The sequence below is a fragment of the Sciurus vulgaris genome (assembly GCF_902686455.1).
Source record: "Sciurus vulgaris genome assembly, chromosome: 12".
Lineage (NCBI taxonomy): Eukaryota > Metazoa > Chordata > Mammalia > Rodentia > Sciuridae > Sciurus > Sciurus vulgaris.
Genome location: NC_136473.1, coordinates 59,847,365 through 59,862,749, shown reverse-complemented (window position 1 = coordinate 59,862,749; position 15,385 = coordinate 59,847,365). Strand labels below are relative to the sequence as shown.

Genomic DNA, 15,385 nt, shown 5'->3' with positions numbered 1-15,385 from the left:
TTCCTATCCCATTAATTTTGGAACCCTAAATAGAGATGAACTTGGTTTAATTAAAATAATCCCTCTGCCATATTATTACTAGATTGTCTGCTATTCAAACACAAATGTAGATATATTCAGGGCTTCTATGAACTGCTTGAAGCAAGGTCCCTTCTCAGTTCATTACTGTACCTATTCTTCCTTACCTCTTGCTCTAGTGCTTAACACAGGTATGTGACATACTGTCAATACCAAGAATATATTTCTCTAATGTCTGAATGAATGGATGGATGGATGAAGCTTATTTTGACTCAAAAAATTTTTTTGATGGAATTTAATCAAGAAGTTAGTTTTTTAAAAAGGTCTCAGTTTCCCTTAAATAACATTACTTTCTCAGTTTGTTTGGAGCAGAAAATATGAATAATTTACTCATTCCTGATTAAATATATATTTCACCTAAGAAATCACTTTTGGAAGATTTGAGCTACATTGTCAGCTCAGGAAAAATACCTGACTTGTTTGAAAATGAGGAACTGGATTCTATCGCAATGAGGATTCGATCTTTGGCTGAACAATCTGACTATGTGGATGACAGACAATCTTTTCTTACATTCTTCCAAAAGGTACTTTTTTGTGAGTTGATTTTATCAAACTGTCATGTTAAGTTAAAAGCAGATCACATAATTAGGTACAAGATTTTCAAGTTGAATATGCATTTTTAAAGCTAAAATAATGATCACCATCCCTACACACAGACACTCCATTCCTTAGGTATGTCAAAGATTAACAACTATCTGAGCCTGTCTGGTTATCAACAGTTAAAAAAAAAAAAAAAAAAAAAAAAGTAACAGCTGTAGGCAATACAAATTTGTTTAAAAAGCTCCAAAGATTATTTCTCACACTGAGATTCTTTCCCAGTTAATGAGGTTTCCTTTCAGTTATGTTGGTAACAAATCAGGAAGGGCATAAAATAAGAATTATTTCATTCCTTTGAGTAGCCCTAGAATTGACCAGAAGGTGATGGATACAGAAAGAAATTGGCCAAAGAGAACAAGCGATATTCATAATGAACTTGAGCAGCAGAGAGTCTGTGAAAGACCAATCTGATGATAGATATAGACTAGACCAATGACCTGGACTTTCTGTGTTTTTCCACGCACTGGATGACCAGTAGCTTAGTAAATGAATGGCCATGATTATTCAAGCCACAATATTCACTGGGGATGAACCACAGGGTAACTTACATCTGGTGCCAGGTTTTTCTACCTTGGGGTCATGTGAAAATTGAACCTGGCCTCCCACCATTCTTCAAAAGATGCTTAATATCTATCACAAGAGGAAATTGTTAAAAAAAAAAAAAAATCCAGAAATGGAATCCACAGTTGATAGGGAACATATGCAATATGAGTGAATGCTTGGCTTGAGTTATATTTTCAGATGCCATGGTGGAAAGAAGAACAGCAGAAGTTATCCCGACAATTTGTGGTATTCTAGTGCCTTGTTATTGTAATTAGTTTATTAAATAGATTTCAAGTGGGAAGGAATAAAAAATTCTGATTTAGAATATGGAGAACAGTGCACTCCAGAAATGAAAAACCAAGAACCCCAGTTAGAAACCAATTTTAATTATTTATTTTACTATTTATATATATTATACTATACTTCCAAAAAGTATTTGCTGTATCTTATAATAATAATAAAATAATAAAGGAACACTTTAAACTATTAACTTTGGATACCTTCAGGTAGCAGTTTGGGGATGGATCAAGAAAAGAGAAGTACTTTCATTTTACTTTAAACATTTATGTACTGTATGAACTTTGCATTGAGAAGCTAAATTTGCATTTATAAATTTTTTAAAGACAAAGAGGAGGAAAAGAAAAAGAAAAATCTTACCCTTTAGTCTTCTTTCAGCTTTATCATACTTATTTAGCAAAATATTTTGCTTGATGCTTGAAGATATTGTCATTTTGTACAAGTGGAGGCTGCTTTCAGGAATGTAAATTTTTTATAAAGTGACATATGGAAATGAGGAAGGACTCTGTGCCCCCTGGGCAATACTGCCAAGAATAGGAGCAGCAAGCCAGGTCTGATGAGAAAAGTGATACAGGCAAACTTCAAAGAAACTAGCACTTAGCCTGGGACCTGTTAAAAAAAGTTGTATATCATCTAGCATTGCTTGGCCATAATCCTTTAGCTATAGGGGTTTATTAATATCTCCTCTGGTGCCCTATCTGTTCTGTAGGCCTTTTCTTTCTCTGTGTGACTTTTAGCCCTAATTCACCTGATCATTTCTGACTTTGAGTTTCTGTGGATATCTAAAGGCACACCACCCCAGAAAAGAGTCAAATGGCCAGACCCATAGCCATCTGCTATAAGTTCCTCTACTCAACAAAACTCTAGTACCAAACCCCTTCATAAAAGAGGGTTCTGAGTCCAGTGCCTCCCCTACTGGGTCCATCCAGCTGAAGCCAAGAGGGTACAGTCACATGGAGGAGAAACAAATGCTTCCCTCAGAACGACTGTGTGGACTGTGAGTTCCCTGGGAAGGACTCTGTTGCAGACACTCAATGCACAATTAGTCAGTCTCTAGTCCACCCACTAAGGAAAGAACTGAAGTAAATTTTAAATGGAATTTTCAATATAGTAGTTTTTCAAAGTGGATTACATTTTAACAACTTATGTTTTTATTAATTTTCAGAGAATATATAAATATCTTCATATTTTTATAATTATGAGTCCTGCAGGACCTAACTTGCGCCAAAATTGCAGAGCATACCCTTCTATGATTAGCTCCTGCACAATGGATTGGTATCATAAGTGGCCAGAAGAAGCTCTCCTTCTTGTAGCCAACTCTCTCTTAACAGAAAAGGTGAATTTAGAGAACAAAGAGGTAAATATCTAACACAAGAGAAGGTTTCATTTTATTAACGGCATCTGGTAGCATTATATCTCTGAACAGCAATGAATCCTAGATGGGCAAAAATAGACAATTCTAAGCCAAATTATAAAATAGATCAATTGCTCATCTTGACTCCTCTTCAGTCTCCATCTATTTTGCCCCCCTTACCCACAGTATTTCAAATGCACTCAGATTCTGCACTTCCTGGGCCTTTTCACTATTCTGCCCCCATGGTAAACAGAGATTTCCATGAAGGAAAACCACCTGCATTTTGTATGGCAGATCCTGTGGTAAAGATTCTGCAGCCTTCTGGGTATGCCTTGTAAATTGCTTGGCTTTGCTATAACAGCAAAACTACAAAGAAATGAGAATAAAGACCACAACGTGCAATTAGCTCTGAATTTATAAGCCACAAGTAAGAATCTATTCTAGAGTGATCAAAGACTCCATATAACCCAGCTGGTAGAGGAAGGGAAAGGAATGCTGACAAAAGAAGATGTAAATGCCTGGAGCCTGAAACTCAAGGCAGTACTTAGAAAGGGACTGTGCTCTTGCTTGTCCAAGTGTTCAAGGAAAGGCCAAGAAGAATAGAGACAAGTGGAACTAGAAGAAAATGCATCTGGGTTACAAGTGACCAGTATTAGCTGGGCTTCGTGGACTGGAGATGGGTAGCCAGGACTCAATTATGTCTAAACCTAAATTCTCTCCCAGTCTAAGCAAATGCCATTTCTATTCTGGTTTTACCCACCTGTGGGTCTTTTGGACCGTCACATTTTTGTAGCTCTGTTTTACTCAAGGAAAATTCCTTGGGTATCTTGCTGTTGATAACTATTTAAGAAAGGAAATGAGAGATAGAAAAAGCTCCAGAACCTCTGGCCACTGATGCTGGTGCCCTAAGTCCTTGGATACCTGTAGCAAAAATAAGGGTGAAGCCTAGGAGCATGAGTCTGTATGCTATTAATCTTCAGCTGTATGATTGCCTCTTCTTACCTCACCACTATCCCATTAAAGCTGATATGTTCATGGTCCCATATAGCCAGGATCTTTCTCTACATCTCCATATCTCAGAAATGATAAACTATTTCTAGTTATTAATAGTGTTCAGTTTTCTTTTATTTATGTAAATCCACATTGCTCTCTTTTAATTCTTAAAAAATTATTATTCTTCAGAACTTAAAGGAAAATTTTGCCCCAACATGTGTTCAAATCCACAAAAGCATAAACAACTTAAGCCCAAAATACTTTCAAGAAACTGGAAGACATTATTATATCAGTCCCAGAAGCTACTTGCAGTTCATGGAAACATTCGCATATATTTTGAGCTCACGAGAGGAGGAAATGCAAACGAAGAGGTAGGACTTCGAGACCAAATCATAAACAAATATTTTATATTGGTGCTTTTATTTGTAAAAGAGACACAAATACAAAATGTTGTTCCCAAATCTACCTTTTTCATTATGGCAAAAGCTAAAAGGTCTGCAATATTATCTGTGGATGTAGTCAATGACTCTTTATTGTCTTAAACAAGTGGTTTTCAAAGGTATTTTAAGAAACAAAAATTTGAAGTTATTGGCTAGCTCATGATGATAAATGAAAGATTACCTGGTATGAACTGCTGCCATGTTCAACTTCATCTGACATTTACATTTTTTACCAGTCAGGCTTTCCTTAACTATCCAATTGGAAGTGGTTCCCTTTTATTATGTTGCATTTATAACATTTATTATCTGGAATTTTGAGGAAGCTATATAGAATTCCAACTATATATTGAGAATACAAAATAAAATATTACTTGACATGTAATATTAGTGAAATCAGTATTTGTGTTAAAATTAATACTCAACAGAAACTGTCTCAATCCAACAAATTGCTTCAATTGAACCATAGAGGATCTGCTTTTATTTACTACTTAAGTTGAGAGTTCTTGTCAGATTTTCATCTCAAAATTCAGGAATGCTGCCAAAATAAGTTGGAAAACCAGTGCTTTGACCCTTAGCGTCAGATACTCTGTGGTACTGTAATATTAGCTGCATTAGCTTTTTATTACTCTGGTTTTATAGTTACCTTTTTTATGCTGGCCCAAACTTAATGTCTTTAACAAAAATTAATACTTTAGCTTGTAGTTCTATAGGCCAGAGGGTCATTGGGCTTGACTAGGTTCATATTTTAATGTCTCATAGGTTCATGTCTAGGTATTGGTCAGGCTGAATTCTCACCTGGAAGCTCTGGAGGAAATATACTTCCAAGATTTTGAAAATTTAAAGTGCCTAATTTATATTCATAGATAATATTAAGGTCTTATTGGAATTTGTTGTACTTATTTTGCAATTTCATGTTTGTATGTGTTGGGTTTCTTTTGCTTTTGTTTTAATTTGTTTAGCTTTTATTTGATGGTTTATTTACTTCTCAAATTATACATAGAGGACACAAGTGAAATTGCATTTCTGACCCTGTTTCAGGGGCCATCAGTGAACTATTTATAACATTAAAATATATTATGTATCAATTTCTTTCTTCTTTTAACATATGCTCAGATAAGTAAGGTTGTTGAGGGAAAAAAAGAGAAATAGAGTGGATATTTCCCCTATGTGAAGTCAGAGGCTGCCTCTAACAAGGCAAGTTTTGGACAGTTTATTACTTATACAAACAATGAAAGCTTGCATAGCCAACATCTACTTCCATAGACAATGACTAAAGTTACCACTCCCCATGCCCCTTAATATCAAAAGAAAGGGGTCAGTCAACTACACCACAGAGAGTTGGGACAGTCTATGGCTGAGGGCTGGGGATGTAGCTCAGTGATAGAGTCTGCTTAGCTGCAGATCCAACAACTATATCTGAGGAGGTGGGAGAGAAGATACAAAGAAGAAAGCCTCATACCTAAGTAGAATCCTTCTAGTATTTTTAACAGTACTGGGGATCCAACCCAGGGCCTCGAACATGCTGGACAAGCACTATGCCACTGAGCTACATACCCAGCCCCTCATATCTAATCAGAACCCAGGAGACATTGAAAAGCTCTCGACAGCTTCCCCCAAAAGATAGGGATGTCAATGGGAAACAGCCTTGCAGCATCTGCTCACAAACATCCCATGTTCTCATGTCCTGCAGGATCAAAGAAGCTCTGCCAAGACTTAAATTAGTTGCGGTTAAGCCTTGCCAGTATGGCCTATATGGAGACATGAAGGGTTGCCAAGGCCATTTGGTACAACCATTCCTCTACAAGTTCATCTCCTGACCTGTCATGTAACCAGCTAACAATTATTTAAAAAATTAAGCCACTCCATTGGTACCCTAATTAATTGTACCAATAGGGGTTTGAACTAAATCCATTCTGTTTGTCTTAGGGAACACTGAATGAGGGTAGCCATGTCTATGACTCCCTCTTGGAGAGCAGATCAGGCAGGCTCCCTATCTGGAGCCAAACCAGTAAAAAAAATGTTATTCACCCAGATGCACCAAGAAGTATTGGCAATTGCACATACTCTGCCTCAACTGGTCAGCAGGAAGTGCAGGGCAATGTGATTTTTCATCATTACTCATAATAAAGAACTTAGACTAGCTTGTTTGTGAAAGGAGGCATAAGCCTGATGTTTTCATAAGAAGTTGTAGCTGTTTTTGGAAGATTGCAAGTTCGGTTCAAACCTGGCCTTGGCAACTTCAGGAAACCCTGTCTCAAAATTAAAAATAAAAAAGGCTGGGATGTAGCTCAGTGATAGAGTGCCCCTGGGCTCTATCCCCAGTACTGCAAAAGAAGCAGGAGGAAGAAGAGAGGGAAAAGGAGGAAGAGAAGGGAAAGGAGAGACCTTGATAGCAGTATTTTGCTAATATGGGGTTAGAGTCTAATTTTATTAAGTTTTTGTTAACAACATCACATAGGGCATGACAAACTCAATATTAGAGCAGTTGAGATAGTCTGTGAATATAATGAGGCTAAAGGAATCACATCACAGTTCAGAAAATTGATCTTGTTATATTGCTTGATTAGTCTGTCTACTCCTGAAGTTGGCAGCTCCTGAGAAATTTCTATTAGATTAAAATTTTTGCTGATCAGCAGCTAAATTGGGAGTAATGGGAACAGCTTAGGTAAATTGACCATATGCCCTATAGACTAGAGGTAAGAGAAATTAATGGACCCTCCTTCCACTCCAGACTCCCAGCATCTAAAGTATCTTCTTACCTCCCACGGTTGTTGCTGTCCATCCACAGTCATGTCATCAGCACATTTGAGTGTCCCTCTGGTACTCAAAAAGTTTTGTATTTTTGGATTAGGGATGTTCCACCTGTATTAAGAATGTATAAGGCAACACAAAATATTAGCAAATATAATAAAAGGAACTGTACAGCATGGCCAAACCAGGGATGCAAGACTGTTTCAATATTTGAAAATCAATCAATATATCCATTTCATTAATAGGGTAAGCAGAAAAATCACATAATCGCATCCAATGCAGAAATTTGTCAAAATTACTTCCCCTTTTCTTAGCCTTCCTCATGTCTTATCCACACATATGCCATGATGGCTCAACAGTTTCCTCTTACATTCCTCATACTATCCAAGAACATCTTCCACCAGGGCCACCCTCAGGGTTGTCATCTTCTATGTGTGATCATTTATCATCAATATCCATAACAGGCCAATATCTACCAAGTGTAGCTAGGTGGCAAAAGAAGCATGAGGTGATAGTTCCCCATGTTCCACCTCTTCTTTGCTACTCACAAATTCGCATATCCCAGTTTTCCAGGGGCAAGCCTGGGATAAGAAAAACTGGTAAGAGTTAATTATGTGGTTTGGGTCTCTTACAGCCAATTGGGACTTTTCCCCATTCCAAAACTCATAATTAAATATTATACTTCAATTGGAGGTACCCTTCTGGGAAATTGTCATATTTGAAGCCCAAATTGCCTGTAAAGGGTTTGCTCCACTTTTTCCAGTTTTCTTTATCAGGTTTTCCTTAATGTTCATTTTATTTTTAATGTACCTGTTCATTATCAAATTGAGGGACTTCCTTTTGATTCCTAGTTTTATAGGAGTTTTTATCTTGATGATTGGATAAAGAAATCGTGGTGCATACATAATGGAATATTACTCAGCCATAAAGAATGACTTTATGACATTTGCCAGTAAATGGATGGATCTGGAGACTATCATGCTAAATGAATTAAGCCAATCCCAAAAAACCAAAGGTCAAACTTTTTGCTGATATGTGGAAGCTAAACCACAATAAAGAGGGAGTTGGAGAAGAGAAGTTCAGTAGATTAGACAAAGGGGAATAAAGGGAAGAGTCGAGGGATAGAAATAGGAAAGACAATACAATAAATCTAACATAATTTTCCTACATACATATATAAAAATACCTAAGTGAATATCACCATCATGTACACCCACAAGAATGGAGTCCTAATTAGAATAAGATATATTCCATGCCAAGTGTGTTGGCACAAACCTATAATCCCAGCAGCTCGAGACACTGAGGCAGAAGGATCACAAGTTCAAAGCCAACCTCAGCAAAAGCAAGTCACTAAGCAACTCAGTGAGACCCTGTCTCTAAATAAAATACAAAATAGGGCTGAGGATATGGCTCAGTGGCCAAGTGGCCCTGAGTTTAATCCCTGGTACTCCCCCCACCCCAAAAAAAGATATTCCATGCTTGTATAATTTTGTCAAAGTGGATTACACTGTATAGAATGTACTATGTACAACTAAAAAGAAACAACTTTAAAAAGGCGTTATTATCATGAATTTTGTCATAGTGGATATATTGATATACTTTAAAATATTGGACTAGTCTTGCATCCCTGGAATAAACCCCATTTGACCTTTTATATGCTATCAAATTACGTCACTAATATTTTGTTACATTTTACACCTTCTTAATACAGGATGAGCACCCCTGAATTTTGGATCCATCATCCCTAATCTGAAAATCCAAAATCTAAAACTTTTGAGCACCAATATGACACTGAAAACATTCCGATTTTGCATTTTCAGGTAGGGGAGGCTCAGCTGGAAAGGTCTGTGGAAATATTTCAAAACTCGAAAAACTCCAAAATCTGAAAAGCTTCTGGGTCCAAGCATTTCAGACCAGGAGACTCAGCCCAGGCTTTCTTTTTCCTTCAGGTGTCATTTCCACCTAGGTTTATCCAAGATCCTGGAAGCAACCGCACTAGTTACGGACATGCAGGAGGAGCTCTTGATTCTTGGCCCTCAAATAGAACAAAAAACAAAGGTATGTTTGTTGTGAAATCTTTTAAAGATTTTATAGACACTGTTTGGATATAGATGATTATATAGATATAGACCATTGTTTGAAAACAAAGGCTCTGATACCTGACAAAGGTGACTTAGAATTCCAACTGCACTACTCTGCAGCTGTGCAACCTTGAAGAAATTACTTGATCTCCTTTAGTCTCAATTTTCTTATTTGTGAAATGAGGGGGGAGAATAACAACAGTAAGAACAAAATAGTAACGTGATTACATTTTAATAATTTAGTGTGAACATAGGAATATAACTAACTATAGAGGTTTATACAGAGGGATTCCCTAGTTAATTAGTTAAATCCATATGAAATATGCTGTGGTAACTTGCAGTCTGTCAAATATTCTAAATAAATGTATTTCAGCTGACTTCGATAAATTTCATCATAACAAAATGAGCTATTTGAATTTATCCTTTCAAAAGAGATCATATCTCAAAATTCATTCTAAGGAAAATTATTTGGTTCATTAGGAAACTGAAACTATGATGGAGAAACTACAGAAAGATTCACAAGTAGTTGAGAAAGTTCAGATGCTTGTTAAACAGGATGAAGAAATTATGGCAGAAGAAGTAAGAATTGTGGAAGATTATGCTCAGGTAAAATTAAAATATAGACAATAAAAATGATTTTAGATTTGAAAAATTATTTTCTAACTCCCAATTGTAAATGTCAGACTGCTCTTTATCATGTCCAACTATGGATGTTTTTTATTTTTATCTCAGCAAATATTTATTGAGACCCCACTACATTATTAAATGAAAGCAAGGAGTACAAACATGCATGGTCTCCGTCCTTAGGAAACCCACACTCCTCAGTTTCAGTGACAGAAACTCGTTCAAGACCATGTCAAAAAATACATAACTATAATACACTAATAAAAAATTAAAATACATTTGGCCTTCAAGAGGAACATCAGCAAGAAACGAGGCAGTTCTAGGACCTGGTTTTTTGGTGTGTGTCACTTCTGTTGTTCACTGAGTAGTTACTGAATGGTCCTATTTTTAAATCAGCAATTCCTCACTGTCCTGCCTAGTCTAAATCCCAGCAGAAGTCAGTGTGATTCATCAGATTTCCCAGTACTTAGATCTGTCTGATCAATAGTCTCTCAAGCTCAGAGAAGGTGGAGAGTGGAGCTTCTTTCATGACTTTATAGAAATAATTCTATCAATTAAAATACAAACACATGCCAGTACATGTGTAATTATTTATTTACAATTTATTTACAAATTACATACAAGTGCTACTGCCATTGGCTAATATCCCAAAGCGCAGTAAATACTTAGGGCAAAGTTTATTCTGAACCATAGTGAAGGTGAATACATAGTTCAAGTATTACTCTTGGTAATTTCAAAATGTTTTGGTTGGCTTCTTTTCAGATCTGACTAGCTCATCACTGATTTTTTACCTTGTAACCTGGCTAAAGAAAAGTTCACATCAGGAATACGAAATATATCAGCCTGGCTTTTTCTTGTTGTCACTTGTGCTTCTATTATCTGCATTACTTTCTTTCTTTTTTTTTTTTTATTGTAAACAAATGGGATACATGTTGTTTCTCTGTTTGTACATGGCGTAAAGGCATACCATTTGTGTAATCATAAATTTACATAGAGCAATGTTGTTTGATTCATTCTGTTATTTTTTCCCTTCCCCCCACCCCTCCCACCCCTCTTTACCCTCTATACAGTCCTTCCTTCCTCCATACTTGCCCCCCTCCCTAACCCTAACTCTAACCCTTCCCTCCCCCCCATTATGTGTCATCCTCCACTTATCAGCGATATCATTCGTCCTTTGGCTTTTTGAGATCGGCCTATCTCACTTAGCATGATATTCTCCAATTTCATCCATTTGCCTGCAAATGTCATAATTTTATCATTCTTTATGGCTGAGTAATATTCCATTGTATATATATACCACAGTTTCTTTATCCACTCATCAATTGAAGGGCATCTAGGTTGGTTCCACAGTCTGGCTATTGTGAATTGAGCAGCTATGAACATTGATGTGGCTGTATCTCTGTAGTATGCAGATTTTAAGTCCTTTGGGTATAGGCCAAGGAGTGGGATAGCTGGGTCAAATGGTGGTTCCATTCCAAGTTTTCTAAGGAATCTCCACACTGCTTTCCATAGTGGCTGCACTAATTTGCAGCCCCACCAGCAGTGTATGAGTGTACCTTTCTCCCCACATCCTCGCCAACACCTGTTGTTGCTCGTATTCTTGATAATCGCCATTCTAATTGGGGTGAGATGGAATCTTAGGGTGGTTTTGATTTGCATTTCTCTTATTACTAGAGATGTTGAACATTTTTCCATATGTTTGTTGATTGCTTGTAGATCTTCTTCTGTGAAGTGTCTATTCATTTTCTTAGCCCATTTGTTGACTGGACTATTTGAATTCTTGGAGTAGAGTTTTTTGAGTTCTTTATAGATTCTGGAGATTAGTGCTCTATCTGAAGTATGATTGGCAAAGATATTCTCCCACTCTGTAGGCTCTTTCTTCGCATTGCTGATAGTTTCCTTTGCTGAGAGAAAGCTTTTTAGTTTGAATCTATCCCAGTGGTTGATTATATATTTAGAGAAACCTGGAAATTCCACCAGAAAACTCTTAGAACTCATAAGTGATTTCAGTAAAGTAGCAGGTTACAAGATCAATGCCCATAAATCCAACGCATTTTTATACATAAGTGATGAATCTTCAGAAAGAGAAATTAGGAAAACTACCCCATTCACAATAGCCTCGAAAAAAATAAAATACTTGGGAATCAATCTCACAAAAGAGGTGAAAGACCTCTACAATGAGAACTATACAACACTAAAGAAAGAAATTAAAGAACACCTTAGAAGATGGAAAGATCTTCCATGTTCTTGGATAGGAAGAATTAATATTGTCAAAATGGCCATACTACCTAAAGTGCTATACAAATTCAATGCTATTCCAATTAAAATCCCAATTATGTACCTTACAGAAATAGAGCAAGCAATTATGAAATTCATCTGGAAGAATAAGAAACCCAGAATTGCTAAAGCAATCCTTAGCAGGAAGAGTGAAACAGGGGGTATTGCAATACCAGATCTTCAACTCTACTACAAAGCAATAGTAACAAAAATGGCATGGTATTGGTACCAAAATAGAAAGGTAGATCAATGGTACAGAATAGAGGACACGGACACAAACCCAAATAAATACAATTTTCTCATACTAGACAAAGGGGCCAAAAATATGCAATGGAGAAAAGATAGCCTCTTCAACAAATGGTGCTGGGAGAATTGGAAATCCATATGCAACAGAATGAAACTAAACCCATATCTCTCACCATGCACGAAACTAAACTCAAAATGGATGAAGGACCTCGGAATCAGACCAGAGACCCTGCAGATTATAGAGGAAAAAGTAGGTCCAAATCTTCACCTTGTTGGTCTAGGACCAGACTTCCTTAACAGGACTCCCATAGCACAAGAAATAAAAGCTAGTATCTGCATTACTTTCAATCCAAAGTTCCCTGTCAGAAATCTTTTTAAGCTACCTGCCCACTTTTGATAGTTGACAACTTTCTTCCAACTTCATAAACTCATTATTGACAATATCATGAACATTTTTAGAATAACTGTCAAATTTGGAATAAGGGGTAATGACATTTCAAGATTGCTTGTGTAGTGATTAATTTTCAACACTGTTTAAGTTGACATTTATGGACCAGTTTTCCATCAAGTCCTCATTGTAGAGGTATTTCCTTATGTTCTTTTCACTAAGTTCAATATTTCTTATAAACTCAGTACGAAATACAAATTTTCCTAACATGCTCACAAATTCTTCTTTGTTACCTGAATTACTTAAAAACCCAGAGCCACTTCATTACCTGTATCCTAATGCATTTTTTCCTCTTAATAAATTATTACTTTTGGTATGATCTGAAATTTTTCTTTATGATTTGCTACTCACTGTACTTATAATCTCTGCAATCTAAAAGTGACTTATTAATTAATAACTTTTATTCATATTCCACAAATTTGTAAGTAGATAAGATGATAGAATTTAAAGTTATGCAATAAAGCACTTTTTCAATTATATAAGCAGTTATATAAGCAATCTATAATTTCTCACTTATTTCAATGAAATTTTCTGAATGCAACAATTATTACTTTAAAAACTATAAATTCTGATTAATTCTGTTTTTCACAACTCTCAATTAAGAAATATATGATAGACTTAGAATAGTCTATGCTGCTTGTCAAGTATACTCATGAACTTCCATTTTGAGTTGGCTTAAAATTTCGTACATCTAATAAATGGAAGAATTTTTCAATCCTGGAGCCCTACATTGCAAACCTTGTTTTCCCCCTGCTAACCACCTAACTTCTGGTGCCAAGCAGAATAGGACAAATTTATATTGTAGTATGACTTCTACCTGCACCTTAATGTCCCATCACCAGAAAATCTGGAACAATGGACAACAGGGTATTTCCAGAAACCATTCCTATTCCAGATAACTTACAATAACTTTATTATACAAGGAAGTCATGGTCAGCAAGAGAAATATAATTCCTAATTCAACTCCTTAGCTAGATCCCAAGAATGTTCATAGCCATGAAAAGATACCTGACAATGAGGAAGGCAAAATTAGAAAGAGAAATTGTCCTGATTAGAATGAAAAAGTCTTATTTTAGCAAGTTTAATAAAACATATGATCCTGCAAACATATTGACGGATTTCCTTCCACACCCTTGGAAAGGATCTGTACAAGTGAAGAACTAATGAGCATGCATTTTTAGCCTCATGGTAATCCCACCTTTAACTGGACCTCAAAAGGCTATTCTTAAAACTACACTGCGTCTAAAGAGAGAAGGCAGAAGCCAATCAGTGTTTTTGCTTCCCCACTGATACTGTGGTAGGGGCTATCTCAGAACAAAGAAGAAGAAAACATGGCACCATCAGAATGCCCTGGTGCCCTGTCTTTCTACGTGAGAATCCCACAACGATATGTTCTCATCAGGGATTAAGAGATAATACACAACATTTAGGATTATGACAAATGTTTGCCACAGTATAAGCATGTGTGCACATATCTAAGTCTGTGTATAATTTAACAGGCATTATAAAAATGTCAAATTACATTTTCCAGGTTTAACATAAAAAATTCTAGATATGCACCTATATGCACTCGTGTGTATTTAGGGGCTTATATTTTTATTGCAGAAAACTGCCGATGAACTAAACAGTGTGCTGCCAACTATAGAAAAGGCAATTGTGGCCCTAAATGCCCTGGATAAATCTGATGTTGCTGAATTAAGGTAACTAATTCACCTAACTTTCTTCTGAGTTAGAAGAGTTCAGAACAAATTGTAAATGCGTGGTATAGGTTATTAATTCTGTACTCCAATTTTAGATTAAGCTCTTTGTAATCCATCTTGGTTACTGCACAGCTTTCATTATGTGTATTATATACTGTATGTTGTCAATTTTATGATGCTATCAACTGTATCATTATTTTTAATTTTTTTGATTAGTACATTATAGTTATACATAATCTTGGTGTTCATTTTGACATAATTATACAAGCATGGAATTTAATTTGCTCTAATTCAGTTCCCAGTACTTCCCTTTTCCCTCCCCTACTTCCTCCCCTTGTTGCCTTTCCTCTGTTCTACTGGTCTTTCTTCTATTTATTTGTGGTTTTTTTTAATTAGTGTACTATACACATTCATAAAGGTGAATTTCACTGTGGTGTATTCATATATGTACATAGAATAGTCTGGTCACTTCCATTCCACTGTTCCTCCCTTTTCACAACCCTCCCCTTTTCCCCTCACTTCCATTCCTCTACTCCTCAGATCTCTCTTCTATTTTTCACAGGACTCTCACCTCCTCCCGCTTTTTTTTCTTTCTTATTTTGGTCTAACTTCGGCATATAAAAGGAAGCATTTCACTTTTGACTTTCTGGGTCCAGCTTATTTTATTTAACATAATGTTCTTTAGTTTCATCTATTTACTGGCAAATGCTGTATTTCTTTCTTCTTTATGGCTGAGTAAAACTTCATTGTGTGTATTTACCACATTTTCTTCATCTGTTTGTCTGTTGTTGGGTATCTGGGCAGATTCCATAACTTGGCTATTGTGAATTGTGCTGCTACAAACACTGAAGTGATTGTAATACAGTCACTATACTATACTGATTTTAGATCTTTTGAATATACACCAAGGAGTAGGATAGCTGGATCATATGCATGTTCCATTTGTAGTTTTTTGA

General features: G+C 36.2%; 1 protein-coding gene across 1 annotated transcript in view; it reads left to right on the top strand.

Annotated features, from left to right (window-relative positions):
• Nucleotides 1-15,385, top strand: part of DNAH14 (dynein axonemal heavy chain 14) — a gene marked incomplete at its 3' end in the record, with an annotated part of 400,436 nt that overhangs the window by 261,317 nt on the left and 123,734 nt on the right. Inside the window, exons 55-60 of the mRNA XM_079107288.1 lie at nucleotides 441-602; nucleotides 2,681-2,872; nucleotides 4,052-4,233; nucleotides 9,003-9,111; nucleotides 9,615-9,740; nucleotides 14,335-14,429. Coding sequence (XP_078963414.1) covers nucleotides 441-602; nucleotides 2,681-2,872; nucleotides 4,052-4,233; nucleotides 9,003-9,111; nucleotides 9,615-9,740; nucleotides 14,335-14,429 — 866 coding nt within the window. The remainder of the gene's footprint in view (nucleotides 1-440; nucleotides 603-2,680; nucleotides 2,873-4,051; nucleotides 4,234-9,002; nucleotides 9,112-9,614; nucleotides 9,741-14,334; nucleotides 14,430-15,385) is intronic.